The sequence below is a fragment of the Psammomys obesus genome, unplaced genomic scaffold, assembly GCF_907164565.1.
Source record: "Psammomys obesus unplaced genomic scaffold, mPsaObe1.curated_primary_1811, whole genome shotgun sequence".
NCBI classification, from domain to species: domain Eukaryota; kingdom Metazoa; phylum Chordata; class Mammalia; order Rodentia; family Muridae; genus Psammomys; species Psammomys obesus.
Genome location: NW_026585689.1, coordinates 17,486,828 through 17,502,120, shown reverse-complemented (window position 1 = coordinate 17,502,120; position 15,293 = coordinate 17,486,828). Strand labels below are relative to the sequence as shown.

Sequence of the window (15,293 nt, the reverse complement as noted above, 5' to 3'; positions counted from 1 at the left end):
CAGTGTATCAAAGTCTGCTAAGACTCATAACCAAACCTTCGGCAGAATTTCTTATAACCAACTTGAGTACATTTACTCTAATTGGACTAATTTCCAACTAATTAAGAAATTCCAACATGGGAATTTCCATTAAATACCACACTTTCTTGGGTCTACCAGATCTCACGTAAGAGTGAAGCCCAAGCTGGAGAGTTGCCGACCCATCTCAAGAACGTAAGCCCCGTTGCCTATCCATATACCTCTATTTAAAAGTGGTAAAACTACAGGTGGTAAATATGTTTAAATACAAAACTACGGACTTCTAGACTTAGAACAGTAATTTCCAAATAAAAATTTATTGCCAAAACCTCACTAACATAGAATCTTAACATTGAAAATGTTTCCAATTTTAAAATATCTCAGTTTTAAAAGTTAAGGTAAGGAGCTGGAGATGTGGCTCTTCCAAAGGTCCTGAGTTCAATTCCCAGCAACCACATGGTGGCTCATGACCACCTATAATGAAATCTGGTGCCCTCTTCTGGCCTGTTGTCACACATGCAGACAGAACACTGTATAAAAAAAAAAAAAAAAAAAAAAAGATGCTGAGCCTGATGGCCAACTGATGGGCAGAGTGAATGGAATTCTATGTAAGAAGTGGGAAATAGTAAGAGCTGGAGGGGACGGGAACTCCACAAGGAGAGCAACAGAACAAGATAATTTGAACACAGGGAACTTCCCAGAGACTCATACTCCAACCAAGGACTATTCATGGAGATGACCTGGAACCCCTGCACAGGTATAGCCCATGGCAGTTCAGTGTCCAAGTGGGTTACATAGTAATGGGAAGAGGGACTGCCTCTGACATAATCTGATTGGCCTGCTTGTTGATCACTTCCCCCTGAGGGGGGAACAGCCTTATCAGGCCACAGTAGAGGACAATGCAGCCACTTTTGATGAGAACTGATAGACTAAGATGAGAAAGAAGAGGAGAACCTCCCCTATCAGTGGACTTGGGGAGTGGCATGCATGCAGAAAGGGGAGGGAGGGTGGGATCGGGAGGGGAGGAGGGAGGGGTTTATGGGGGGGATACAAAATGAATAAAGTGTAATTAATAAAAAAAATTAAAAAAAAGATTACAAGAGATTATTTAAAATAAAAAGGTTAACATATGCCATATAGCTTTTTGAGTAGAAAATATTCTGTCATTATTAAAATAGTGTTTCATATGACCCAGGAAAATATATGAAAATCAATTCATTGGAATTTGAAATGTGTTAAAGAGTAACTCACATCTTTTGTAAATTAACTGACATGAGGCAGACAATAGAGAGTTAAATAATTCACAGACCCTCACAATTTGCAGGAACAATTCCCTAATTCTTCATTAAAAATCAAATTTGAATTTAAGTTTTCTAGAAATGGAAATAATCCTTCCCTCTTACAAGCTGTGTTTAAGCTCAGACTATAATGTGGCACTTTTACAAGACAATTCAGATAACTCCTTCCGCTGGCATTTGAATGTTGGTAACAATGGAGAGGAAATTACAGGATCTTCATGTATTTTAAGAGGAGAAAGTATCAATACCCAAGGTTCTTACCTATAGAAATATGGTAATTAGAACATCATGTTCCATCTGAGATTTAGGCAAGATGCTCCAGAAAACTCCCACACAGGTTTGACCTCACATACTTATCCCCTCCCTGACTTCATCTATTATCTCAGGAAGAGTATGTACTGAATGCGGAGTAGTCACTGTAAAAGGACTACTTGCATGTAACTGGAGATTTGTTATGGAATTACCAATTCAGCAATTAACTTTAAAGTGTTTATGATTCTTGGGACTGTGTTGTTCTCATTCGGATACAAACAAGAGACACCATATAAACTTAAATTAAGAACTTTAAAAAAGGGTTTTGATGTCAGCTAGTCTCCACTATTAGGTCATGTGTTGACGGTTGATTATAAATACAATTCAGAAGTCAAAGAGGATCTGTTCCGTGTAGTAATTTTACAAGAACACTGTCTCCAAAGCTTGTTATAAACTCATAGTCATTCAAAGTATATTAATATGATGGGATTAGTACCGTAATATTGTAAGATGATCATGGCTGACAAAATTAAATGTTTGGTAGATAACAGGATCAAAATTGTGAGTAATAGTGTTATTTTCTGAACTCACCATAAATTAACTACACCAAAAATGCAGTTTACGAGGAGGTACAAATATTGTAATGAATCCACACACTTACCTAATTGACTTTGTGGTATTATTATTCATTCTGGATTAGCTGTTCTTTGAGCAGAATCCAAGTGCAGATGTGATTAGTCTGGTCCTTTCCCTCATTAACATCAGCTATTATCCTTCAGCCTCAGGTGCAGGAGCTGTGTTGTAGATGTATGAGCTGGGATTGGACTTCAGAATAACTACATTTTGAGTGGTTGGGTTTTTTTGTTTGCTTGTTTGTTTTTTATTTTGTAAAAGTATCCATATTTTGCAGAGTTGTTTCCTTGACAAGCAGTAATTACTACACTTATCTGGTGGGCATAAGGACAGATATTTAGAATGTATTTATGAATTATTCTAGTTTAGTAAAGTGAGGGTTATAGATTCTTCTCCAAAATCCATGACTTCGCTAGTCCTGGATAGCCCCAGATAGCAGCTGGCTAGGTTTCCAATGCCAGCCAAGAATTTTTTTTTTTTTTTTTTTTTTTTTTTTTTTAGTGAAGACCAGTTGGAGAGCTGGTGGCTACCTTCAAGGTATGCATGACATTACCACACCCTTAGGATTTCTGTGTCGTGCTTTGTCATTGTGATTCATAGGCTTATAGCTAGATAGTATTGTTGGTTGCTTCCCTCCTTTAGAATCTTACATGTCTCCATTTGCTAACATAAAAAACATTCTTCAAGGAGAAAGCTTTCACGTAAGGTCTAACCCAGGGGCATCTGTGCCCTGGTTCTTAAGTGTATGATATTTTCAGCAATAGTAGAGATTACCTTCCACCTCTGAGGAGAAACAAACAACAGTACCAATAGCCCATAATTTAGGAGTTTTTTTGAACAACTCTGACAAGCAACTCAAAAGAGGGCTTCTCATGCTGATTGTTGGAGTTTTTTTAGGTGGTCTATGGTTCTTAGGGGAATGTTGTCATCTCAGATGGTAAAATTTCATTTGAACACTTGCACGCTAACTTACACATACTGGAGACAGTTTAGGTATATAGTTAGTAGTGTAATATGACTAATTCAGAACCCTATTATTATTTTTTATTTGTTATTTTTAACTATTAAAAATGAAACGGATTAAATTTGTGTTTTTTCTTCATTTATAAAGGCGAGAATTCAATTTCAGGTTTTGTAATTTTAGTTAAAATGGTCAAGAGTTTTAGAGACACTTATTGTATTTGATTGTCTAGCAGACCGTGTAGGAATGTTCCTTGAAGTGTTTAGTAATTTTTGATATATGCTTCCTTTCTTAATATGTTGCACAGTTTTAGTTTCCTTTGAGACAATTTAATTGGGATTTTGAAAGAGTGTAGTACATTTTTCAGACCAGCAACCACATGGGTGTGCGGTTTACATTGTGGGTATTAATGTTGTAGGTTTAAAAAAATGATTTATTCATTTATTAAATGTAGAGTGTTCTATCTGCATGTAAGCCTGCCTTCCAGAAGAGGGTACAAGATCTCATTATAGATGGTTGTGAGCTGGGAATGGAACTGGGTATTGTTGCTGGGAATGGAACTTGGGACCTCTGGAAGATCACCCAGTGCTCTTAACCTCTGAATCATCTCTCCAACCCCCAACATTGTGTTTTAACACGGACATATTTTAGATTTTTAAAATATAATTCTCATTTATTGACTGCTTGCTCAGGTTCACATTAATAATAGATGCTTAGTTTATGTAACCTTTGGTGATTCAAATTCGTTTCTTTGCAGTTATTTTCATGTTGCAATTATTGTCTTAACTTATTTTGCATTTCTATTGTTTCCCCTGCAAAAGTATCACTGTGTCAGAATGAATCACTGTTTGATGGATAATGTGTACTAAACGTACAAATTTAAAAGACCAATTTTGAGTCACTAACTCGCTCTACAGTTATTTGTAGCTTGCTCGTTCTGTTTACCATGTATTTCTAACAAAAAGAACAGTAGTGTTTATTAGACAGAACTAGTCAAAACAGACATTGTTAGAAGAAACAATAAAAATAATTTGTTGTACTTACATTCCTTATGTACTTGTCTTTTCTTGCAGTTAATCTACTAGACTCAAAAACAATTCAAGGCGAACTGGGCTGGATCTCCTACCCATCGCACGGGGTGAGTTAAACAGTCCATTGAAATGAGTGTGATGTTGCCTTTTGCCTCTTTCAGAGAGAGTAAAGACTATTCTTTGTTATTTTCTGATGAAAGCTCTGTACTGATGAAAAATTATATTGATAAGTCTGTCTGTTTATGTACCAGCACAATTTAATGTTGATATCCAATGCAGGCAACTACTGAAAATGTCAGAGTGCTGGCTGTACTGGAGTGATAAACTATTATTGGCATTTTATAGGTAATCTAAATGTAGTTATTTAATTTTTTACTGATAGGGGGAAGATAAATGTTTTGACAAGGCTTTTTAAAATTTCACATTATGATCAAAGCGCATTTTTGGTAATGGTATTTTTCCAAGTTATAGCCTTAAAAATCAAACATGATGAGAAGCTTAAGTATAAAAGAAATCATTATTCAGCTGTGGAAGCATATGTTCTCCTCAATATTTTGATTATCTTTCACCTGTCCAGATGCTTTTAAAGCTGCATTTTATTTAGATATTAAATCAGTAGACTTGGGGAGGGGCATGCATGCAAAGGGTGGAGGAAGAGAGGGATTGGGACAGGAAGAGGGAGGGAACCACAGGGGGGATACAAAGTGAATAAAGTGTAATTAATAAAGAACTTAGAAAAAAAAAAGAAAAGGAAAAAAAACAGTACTGCCTTAACTTCTGAACCTTTTATATAAATTTTAGACTTTACCAATTCAAGCACAGTTTACCAAGGTGTATGGCTTTTGGTGCCTCACATGTTCATAATGACAATTTTATTTAAGAAATTTTATTTATTTATTTTTTGGCAAAAACGGGATCATACATTTGGAAAATTTGTATTTTGGAAAATTCTTATGCCTCTCAAACTGTAATAAATGTTTAAGCATACTTTCTTTGTGAGCATAGCTTGAATGTAATGTAAACAGTTTTAAATGTTTCTTATAGGAACACATGTATATGTTTTTTTTCTTTCTGTGGTTGTAATCTTTTAAAAGTGATTTTAATTACTGTAATTTACTGTTGGTAGCCATCTTTAAATTTGGATGCCTAAACATACTGACTTACACAGAACTATCAACTGTCCCTTCACAAAGGGATGTTTTCTGTCAAGGATACTTCATCCATCTGTCACCTTCGTATCTGCTTTTCTTTCTGGCACACCTTGACGTTGACAAAATGCCAAAACCCATCATCAAACCTTCCATGTTGCTTTGGAAGGGAGAGAATGAAATAAGCCAGGAATTGCCTTTCCCCTAGGTGTAAAGGAATTAAATAATTGGGATAAAACACAGCTTGGATTGTCAGAAAAATAAATCAAAACTCAGGACTGAGCTGGAGAACTTTTATATTACTACTTAGCTAAAAGTTATATATAAATTTGCTTTTATATTTTTGAGGTTTTTTTTTCCATTATGTCAATGATATATTGTGGAAGCCAACTATTTAAGTATGTAAGAAATATGAATTCCATACTGACAATTTTACTAACACATATACGTACATATGCAGCTATTTTCTTAAACACTTAAAATTAATTTGTAGACCAAAACAACACTCTACCATATGTTTTCCTTTTGAAAAAGATAAAAGATTTCCACATATTAAGAATTAGGGTAAAGAGATTATTTTATTCTTTGATTGTTTAATTTAAAAAAAAACATTGTTAATCTCAATGACTTTATGATAAAATAAGTTAGGGTTGTGTATGTTCAGTTATCGGTTGAGTGTTGAGGGTAGAGTATAAAATCCTATAATAAAAGGTGTGGCAGGTCAATCAACATTATCAGCTAATAAGGATAATTGAAAATGGAAGTTATCAGTATTGCCTCAGACTTCCAGTATCAGACTCTGTATCTCAGCATGCTCTAATCTCACTTGATTGTTAAGCACAAACTTGAGGAAAAGTATCTGTCTTAATTTCTGCTTTTTTGTTGTTGTTGTTGTTGTTGCTTTTGGACTAGGTTTCCTCTTTCTTTTCCTCAGTGTACGCTTTTCAGTTTCCTCTGTCTTAGTGCAGAGGAATACAGGTTCCCTCAGTGATTTTCTTTTTTTCATTTTATTCCCTCTGTTGATCTTGCAAACATGATTTTCTACTTTCAGATATTTAAAACTTCAGGTCAGTGGCTTGAAGTGTATCACATAATTTTCAGGCCAAAAAAAAAAAAAAAATGGAGAGAATTTTTTTTTCTGTTTTTGTTTTTACATATTTGTGTGTGTGCATTTGTTGGTGAATGTTTGTATGTATATGTCTATGAAGTGTGGCATTTACATGTGTACAAGTTTGTGTGTGTGTGTGTAGGCCTGAGTTCAACGTCCAGCGTCTTACTTTATTCTGCTCTATGTTATTTTTGAGATTTTGAGACAAAGTCCCACTACATACCTTGCATCAGTCTGTCTTGCCCAATCAGATCTTGAATTCAACAATCTTCTTGCTTCTTCTTCTAGAATAGATATTATTGTTATTTGTCATTTGTCTGCTTACTAATATTTCCCTCCCTCTTCAATAAAGACAGAATCATTTTGTATTTCTAATTGCTTATTAAGAAAACAATTGTCAAAAATTATTGAAAGCTTTTTATCTGAAATATAGCTTTCAATAAATAAAGTTGAAACAACTCCCAATGTCTTATTTTAACTAATTAACTCTTGTAGATAAGGGTGAACCTCATTGTACTGCCTCCGTGAAATGAGTTTAGCCTTCAGAGAAAACTAATAAGGCGAAATAGTTTAGCATATTGGTATCATTCAAAATCATACTTAATCAATTTACAACAATTGATGAAGAGATGAGGAAGGGAGGTAATTTTGCTTTCATATCACAGGAACATTTGGCAATATTTGCAGAGATTGGCATACTGGAAGAAAGGGGCAGTACAGGCATTTGTGGAAGAAGCCAGGAGTCCTGCTGTAAACTGTGCCATGAACATGGCATCCCTCATAACAAAAATGACAGCTCCAAAGTTGAGAAATCCATGCTTAGGAGATTAGTGTGACATGCCCTCAAGAGCTGCATATCGTAACTAAAGAGACAAGAAAGAGTGTGTCAGCTGTTTCTTAAGCTCACTTGTACTACTGTCACAAACCCCAAGTGTCCTGAAATGTAAAATTTAAAAAGCAAATAACTCATTTTAAACTTGAAATTACTTTCTGGAGGGCATGCATGTATCACCAGAGCTTTCTAAAGTTTCTTTAAACTATTCTGGGAGAGCATCCACACACAGTTCATTCCTTCATGTATTTTATTTCTGTTTCTCACCTTTCATTTTCCCAAACATGTATTCATATTTGGATATTAATATCTATAATTTGACATTAGCCTTTATCATTTTCTTATGAGAATATTTCCATCTTATAAAAATGTACTTTATAAAACAGAATACTGGAACTTTATTTTTTTAATTAATTTATATATTTTTTATTACAATATTCACTGCAGCCCCTTCCATTGTCTCCTCCCAGTCCCATCCACCCTCCCTATTCTCCCTCTATGCTCTTTCCCTAGTCCCCTTATAGGGAAGGACCTTCTCCCCTTCTACCTGAAGGTCTCATCAAGGCTGGTTGTATCATCTTCCTCTGTGTCCTAGAAAGGCTGCACCCCAATGGGAAGTGATCAGAGGGCCTGCCACTGAATTCATGTCAGAGATGCCCTTTGTACCCCTTACTAGGAAACCTACTTGGAAACTGAGCAGCCTATGGGCTTCCTTTGAACAGGGGGTCTAGTCCTCTCCATGCATGGTCCTTAGTTGGAGTATTGGTCTCTGCAGGACTCCCTGGGCCCAGGAATTTTGACTTTGTTGTTCTCCTTGTTTAGTTCCTTACCTCTCCAGGTCTTTCTGTCTCCCCCTTCTTCCATAAGGATTCCAGTACTCTGCCTAAACTTTGGCTATGAGTCTCAATATTTCCTTCGATACCCTGGTGGGTAGAGTCTTTCAGATGTCCTCTGTGGAAGGTTTCTTTCTTTGTCTTCTCCTACTTCCTATGTCTATCCTGTTTGCCCTTCTCCTTTAGGATTAAGCATCTTGCCTAGGGTCCTCCTTGTTGCTTATCTCCTTTAGGGCTATAGATTTTAGTATGTTTATTCTATATTATATGGATAATATCCACTTATGAATGAGTATATTTCATGTGTCGTTCTGCCTTTGGGTTATCTCATCAGGATGATCTTTTCTAGTTCCCACCATATGCCTGCAAATTTCATGATTTCCTCGTTTTTAATTGCCGAGTAGTATTCCATTGTGTAAATATACCACACTTTCTGTTAAAAAAAATGGGGTACAGAACTAAACATAGAATTCTCAACAGAGGAATATAGAATGGCAGAGAAACCCTTAAAGAAATGCTCAATGTCCTTAGTCATTCGGAAAAAGTATATCAAAATAGCCCTGAGATTTCACCTTATACCCATCAGAATGGCTAAGATCAAAAACTCAAGGGGTGATGCCCAGTGGAGAGGATGTGGATAAAGGGGAACCCTCCTCCATTGCTGGTGGGAGTGTAACCTAGTACAACCACTTTGGAAATCAATCTGGCACTTCCGCAGAAAATTAGGAATCATGCTACCTGAAGATCCAGCTATACCACTCCTAGGTATATACCCAAAAGATACCCCACCATTCAATAAGACATTTGCTCAACCATGTTTGTAGCAACTCCATTAGTAATAGCGAGAATCTGGAAAAAACCCAGATGTCCCTCAACGGAGGAATACTGGAACTTTATAAATGGCTCAAGTGGTTAAGAGTGAGTGTTATTCTTCTGGTGGATATAAGGTAGAGTTCTAGTACCCAAGCCAGGGCTCTTGCAACTGCCTGTGACTCCAGCTCTCCGGAATACAATGTATCTTGCCTCTACCTACAGCCACAAATATATGGCACATATACACACACACATAGAAAGAAAGAGAGAAGGAGGGAGGGAGAGAGGTAGAAAAAGAGGGAGAGAGAGAAAGATGATTAAAAACGAAACAAATATTTAAAAACACAGAAATAAATGCTGCCTATATTATTAGGCTTGTGCTAATTTTTTTTCAAAGACCTATGTGTGGTTATAACAATATAGATTTTCTGTACACAAAAATCATTAAACTAGTTATGAAGTTGAATCTTGGACTTATTTGTAAAAATTATGAATTATAATGCAATGAAAGGTTTAGTTTTACATAGTGCCTGGCACTATTTAGTTTATAAACTAGATACAAGCAATTACCTTTCCATGAACTACAGTACTTGAATCCTGCATTTTAATCGTAGCCAGCACTTTCAAAAAGTAATTCTACAATTGTTTATTTCTTTCCTTTAGAACATCTTAACACACTTAGACACAAATATATGTCGACATATATATATATATATATATATATATATATATATATATATATATATATATACATATATATGTGCAATATAACCCTCAAAACTTTTACTTATCAGTGAATCCATAGTTAAAAATGACTGATGCAAAAGTCAGTCTACTAAGCAAATATGCTTCATTTCTGTATCAAAACAGAAGAAAAATTCAAGGCAAGTGAAGCTTGGGTGTTTTCACTTTGTATAGACTTTATGATCAGATAATCAGGAAGGAACCATGAGCAGTGTTTGAAAGAAACTCAAATGTGGGAGAGAATGTGGACTGACTGGGTCTAGGATCTTAGGAGGAATATACTCTGAAAACAAGTGATGAAGAGTTTGCAGAAATGAGGACCTATCAACATTGCTAACTACAAAATTAAGATTTCTTTAGGTTTCACTAGTGACTTAGCAATAATGTCAATGCAATTAAAAAAATGGCAAATTGAAGATCAGCCTGTTAACCTGTTGAGTATCTGATACCAATTCCCTGATTTCTTCTGTCCTCTAAAATAAAGCGATTCTACAGGTTTCACACTCTCATGTGCCTCTGGGAACTGGCCAATTCATTGGTTCATGTTAACTTATCTGAGAGCTATTCTCAGAAATGATAGTTGCCGCGATAGAGACTGAGTTTAGCAGGAAGGAATAAGGCCAATCAATGTCACAGGAGCAGAACATCAGGCACTTCTGAGAAAGGGTTTCTTCCCAACACAGGGTAATGCAGAGAGGTACAACTCTGTCAATCCTCCCCGTGAAGCCTGAGTCTCGGGAGCATCTTCAGAACCCGAATAGATCCACAAAATCAGTCTGGAATCCCACATTCTTGACCCACAGAATTTCAAAGCGATATCTTTGTGAAAGCTGTTTTCTTAGTATTTGTTCTACTTTCAAATTAAAGGCATCCTACAAGCAGAGGTTTTATTTTCTATGAAATATCCTGTCCTATAATCTTTGTATAATCTCTGTTTATTGTATTTCCTTAATTGCATTAACTGCTTTACTAGAAGATATACTTAATTAATTTAAGCCTATGTATTGCAAGACAGTTGGAAACAAAATCAGCTGAAGTTGATCCTATTTTGAAATTTATAATGAAATTAAAATACTGAAAAATAAATTCCCTTTTGCTAAAGAATTGTGAATGCTTAAAATGAAAACAAAACTATAAAGAATAAAGAATAAGTGTGCATAAGACAAGCAATCTCTACTGTTTCCCAAGACAGTGGAATTTGTGTTGACTCACAGAATTATAATATTTCTGAATCTGTGAAGTCAGAATACCTAGGTCTCCTGGTTTTCTTACTTTCACTTTGTTGATGAGGTTTGAAATGCAGAAAAAATATTTCGACAATGGAGTGTCAGCAGCAACCACCTGGGAGTTTCCTTTGTGAATCACAGCTCAAGAGCTGATCCAGAAAAATCAAATTTGTGACACATATGATATGTGATTGTTGGTCACTTGGAAGTCGTCTGTCTTGCCTCTGCTTCAGATCTGTCACTTTCAATAGTACGCTGGTCAAATTAAAACTCTGACAAAGTTTTACAGCTGAGGAAACTTTCCTTGAAACAAAAGGCACCATGAAATAAGGTAGGCTATGGATAATGTTAGAAATGATCAAACCTGGGTTCTAGAAACATTTAATTTATGAAAATTAAAATGTTATATTTTTAGTGCTGTAAAAATAGAATTCATTCTTTCACGCACTGCTAAAATTATAATTTCTGGGTGAATCATCATCTCTGTATCAAAACTATTTAGATTGGGGAAGACTGGATTAGAATTTTTCAAACATTGCTCGTTTTAAAATACAACATCTTGCTTTTTTCTGCTTTCGTATATAGAACTGGAATTTCAAATAAAGGAAACCTGTAACTGACTTGTGTTGTTTTATTTAATCTCAATTTTTAAGAAATTAATTTGTGCTCCAATATTCTCACCTAGTATTTATTAATAATAAAATTTTAAAAATTGAATTCCAATAATTTACCATTTTATTTTTGAATACTCAAATGTTTTATGAATCTGTTATCTTCCATAGAATCTTAAATAGCTTAAAAATTTATTTCAGTGCCAAATTTTTGCTTCTCAAGTTTCTCTTATTGCTAATATTTTTCTTTCCACCAGTAACTATTTTTACTCCAAGCTTTGTTACCATGTGCAAAATCAGATTTATTTTATGATCACAGTTATTTCATTACACACACACATGCACACGTACATGCACAGAAACATACACAAATATGCACACACACTCACACATACATCCTTAAGGAGTTAAAAATGACCTGTGTACATCTGAGCAGAGGTTCTAGGTAATATCCATAAATGGTCCTTGTTTGGAGTATCAGTCTCTGGAAAGACCCTTTTGTCCAGATTTTTTGGTTCTGTTGTTCTCCTTGTGGAGTTCCAGTCCCCTCCAGGTCTTTCTATCTTACCCTTCTTTCCTAAGATTCCCTGCACTTTGCCCAAAGGTTGGTTATGAGTCTCAGCATCTGCTTTGGTACACTGCTAGGTAGAGTCAGAGGCCCTCTGTGGTAAGCTACTGTCCTGCTTCCTGCTTTCTCCTTCCTTCGATGTTGATCCCGTTTTTCTTTCTGAGTAAAGACTGATCCTCCTACCTAGGGTCCTCTTTCTTGCTTAGCTTTTTTAGGTGTACAGATTTTAGTATGTTTATCCTATATGCCTAATATCCACTTATAAGTGAGTATATACCATGTGTGTCTTTCTGTTTCTGGGATATTTCACTCAGGATGATCAAGGCAGCTCAGTATCCAAGTGGGTTCTCTTGTAAGGGTAACAGGAATGTCTGACATGAACTCAATGGCTGGCTGTTTGATCACCTCCCCCTGAGGGAGGAGGAGCCTTACCAGGCCACAGAGGAGGACAATGATGCCAGTCCTGATGAGACTTGATAGACTAGGGTCAGATGGAAGGAGAGGAGGACCTCCCCTCTCAGTAGACTTGGAGAGGGGCTTTGGAGGAGATGAGAGACGGGAGGGTGGGATGTGGATGGAGTGCGGGAGGGGGTTACAGCTGGGATACAAAATGAATAAACTGTAATTAATATATAAAAAAATTAATAAAAAGAAACACCTGTGTAGGCATTGAGATGGTTGGTGAGTGATGATCCCTGTTGCCATACTTGGCAACCAGAGTTCAATCTCTGGACTCAAATATTGGAGATAGAGAACTGCCTACTTCAGCATGCTGTCTTCTAACCTCTACTCACTTGCCGTGGCACACACAATGCACACACACACACACACACACACACCACCTAAAATGATAAAATTAAAATAACATTCATATTAAATTTAATTCAAATTAAATTTAATTTCACCAGGCCCAAGACAGCCAGGGCTATCCAAACAATCCCTGTCGGAAAAAAAATTGACTTGTTGGAATACATGTCAAGCATTGTATTTAACTAAATGTTTTGCCTTGCTGTGTAATGATCTTCTTTTCCTTTAATATTTGTAGAGAGTATATGTAGATTAATCACTGTTTTCAAGCCTTCATATATTTATATGTATATGTGACATAAAAAGTCATACACGTACATCATACACATACAGAGAAAAGCAGCTTCAATCTCATTGTAACACTGAATTTTAATGAATATTTATAAAAAGTAATACATCCAGAAGTATTTTGTATTGAAAATATTTTCTGCTCTTTTTCTTCTTTAATTATATGTTTTTTTCCATTGAGTTTAACATGTCCAGCTATTAATTTATTTGGAAATTTTTAGAGGAAAAAATGTGAAACACTTTTAATATAAGTCTATGTCTCAAATGATGGCTATTGGAACTGAAAACACTGAAAGTCATGATGCTGTAAAAGCATCTCATGTATTTGTATAACCCGTTACCATCCAATGTTTTTCTAGGACTATCCATGTTTTCAATTATTATGTCGGTACATGATCATTATAACACTTGGTATTCTATTGCTAATTCTCGCAGTATTTTACCTCCATTGTATGATATATAGAAAAAAGATCAATGAGCCTTAATAGACTAGATCTGTATTTATTTGTTTTTATTTTTATTTTTTTTACAATTTATTCATTTTATATCCCAATTGTAGATCCCTCCCTTATCTCCTCGCAGCCCCACCCTCCTTCTCCTCCTTCCCCTAGCCTGAAGAGGGGAGTCCTCCTCTTCAGGCATCTGACCCTAGCTTATCAAGACTAATCAGGACTGCCTGGATCCTCTTCAACTGTGGCCTGGCAAGACTGCATCTCCAGGGAGAGGTGATTAAAGAGCAGGCAACCAAGTTCATGATAGAGGCAGCTCCTGCTCCTCTTACTGGGGAATCAACATGGAGACTGAGCTGCCATGGGCTACAGCTGAGCAGGAGGTCTATGTCCTCTCCATGCATGTCCTTGGTTGATTCATCAGTTTCTGCAAGTCCCCCTGGGCCCAGATTTTTTGGCTTGTTGGTCTTCTTGTGGACAGGAGAGGACAGGAGTGTCCTCTCCAGGTCCTTCTAACTCCTCCTTCCATAAGTCACCCTGAACTTGGCCCAAAGTTTGGCTGTGAGTCTCAGCATCTGTTTCAATATTCTGTTGGGTGGAGCCTTTCAGAGGAATATACTAGATATTATGAAAATTGACTAAGTATTTCATTCCTTTTATAGTAATTAAGTTTTATGCTATAACTTAAGTTTTTACATTTTATGTTATGTTGTATGGTATTTTGCCTGTGTTTATCTGTGCATCAAATTCATGTAGTGTATGCAGAGTACATAAAAGGACATTGGATCCCCTGGAACTGGAGTTAAACGTGGTTCTTAACTGTCATGTGGATGCTGGGAATCAAACCCGGATACTCTGCAAGAGTAACTGCTGAGCACTCTCTCTAGCCTCTTTCTTTCTCCCCATAATCTTTGTTTTAATGAAAAAATATTTTATACAATGTATTCTCTATTATGATTTCCCTTTTACCAATGTCTGCTCTGTATGCCCTCTCCAATTCCCCACCTGCCCAAATCCGTATGTTCCCTGTCCCCTCCACCATTAGAATACAAACAAGCACTTAGAAATATAGTAATAAAGTAAAATAAGATAAGTTTATTTTTGCTTGTAGACAGCAACTACAAGAAGGGAAAAAGTGGCACAGCCATACTTAGAGCCTTGAGATGTTAGGGTTGTAGATAGCAACTGGATTCCCATCTTGCTTTCAATGTGATTCTGCTGTTGTCTACATTTTTAATCTCACTGCTGGAACATTATCCATAATGTTGAGGTTCATCCTCACTACCTACTTAGGTTTCTACCAGCTTTTTAATTTAGGCTCTGTTTCATTTGGGTTACAAAATAAATTTAACACTACACGATTCATGATTTATATACTTATGTATATATAATAGATAACATATACAATTTATACTATATACAATTATAATCATATATATATAATATATATTATAAACCTTATATATTATAAGGCTGTGTGGTACATGCCTTTAATCCTAGCACTTGGGAGGCAGACGCAGACTAATCTCTGAGATTGAGGCCTGCCTAGTCTACACAGTTAGTTCTAGTACAGCCAGGACTACACAGAGAAAAACTGTCTCAAAAAACAAACAAGCAAACAAACCCAAAAACAAATAAAGAAGATTTTAATGTGTCTCTGTGTGTGTGTGTGT

General features: G+C 36.0%; 1 protein-coding gene across 2 annotated transcripts in view; it reads left to right on the top strand.

Annotated features, from left to right (window-relative positions):
* The window catches only part of Epha3 (EPH receptor A3), a 350,488-nt gene that overhangs the window by 15,772 nt on the left and 319,423 nt on the right, over positions 1–15,293 (top strand). For both annotated transcript variants that reach the window (XM_055593082.1, XM_055593075.1), the window contains exon 2: positions 4,236–4,300. In XM_055593082.1, coding sequence (XP_055449057.1) covers positions 4,236–4,300 — 65 coding nt within the window. The remainder of the gene's footprint in view (positions 1–4,235; positions 4,301–15,293) is intronic.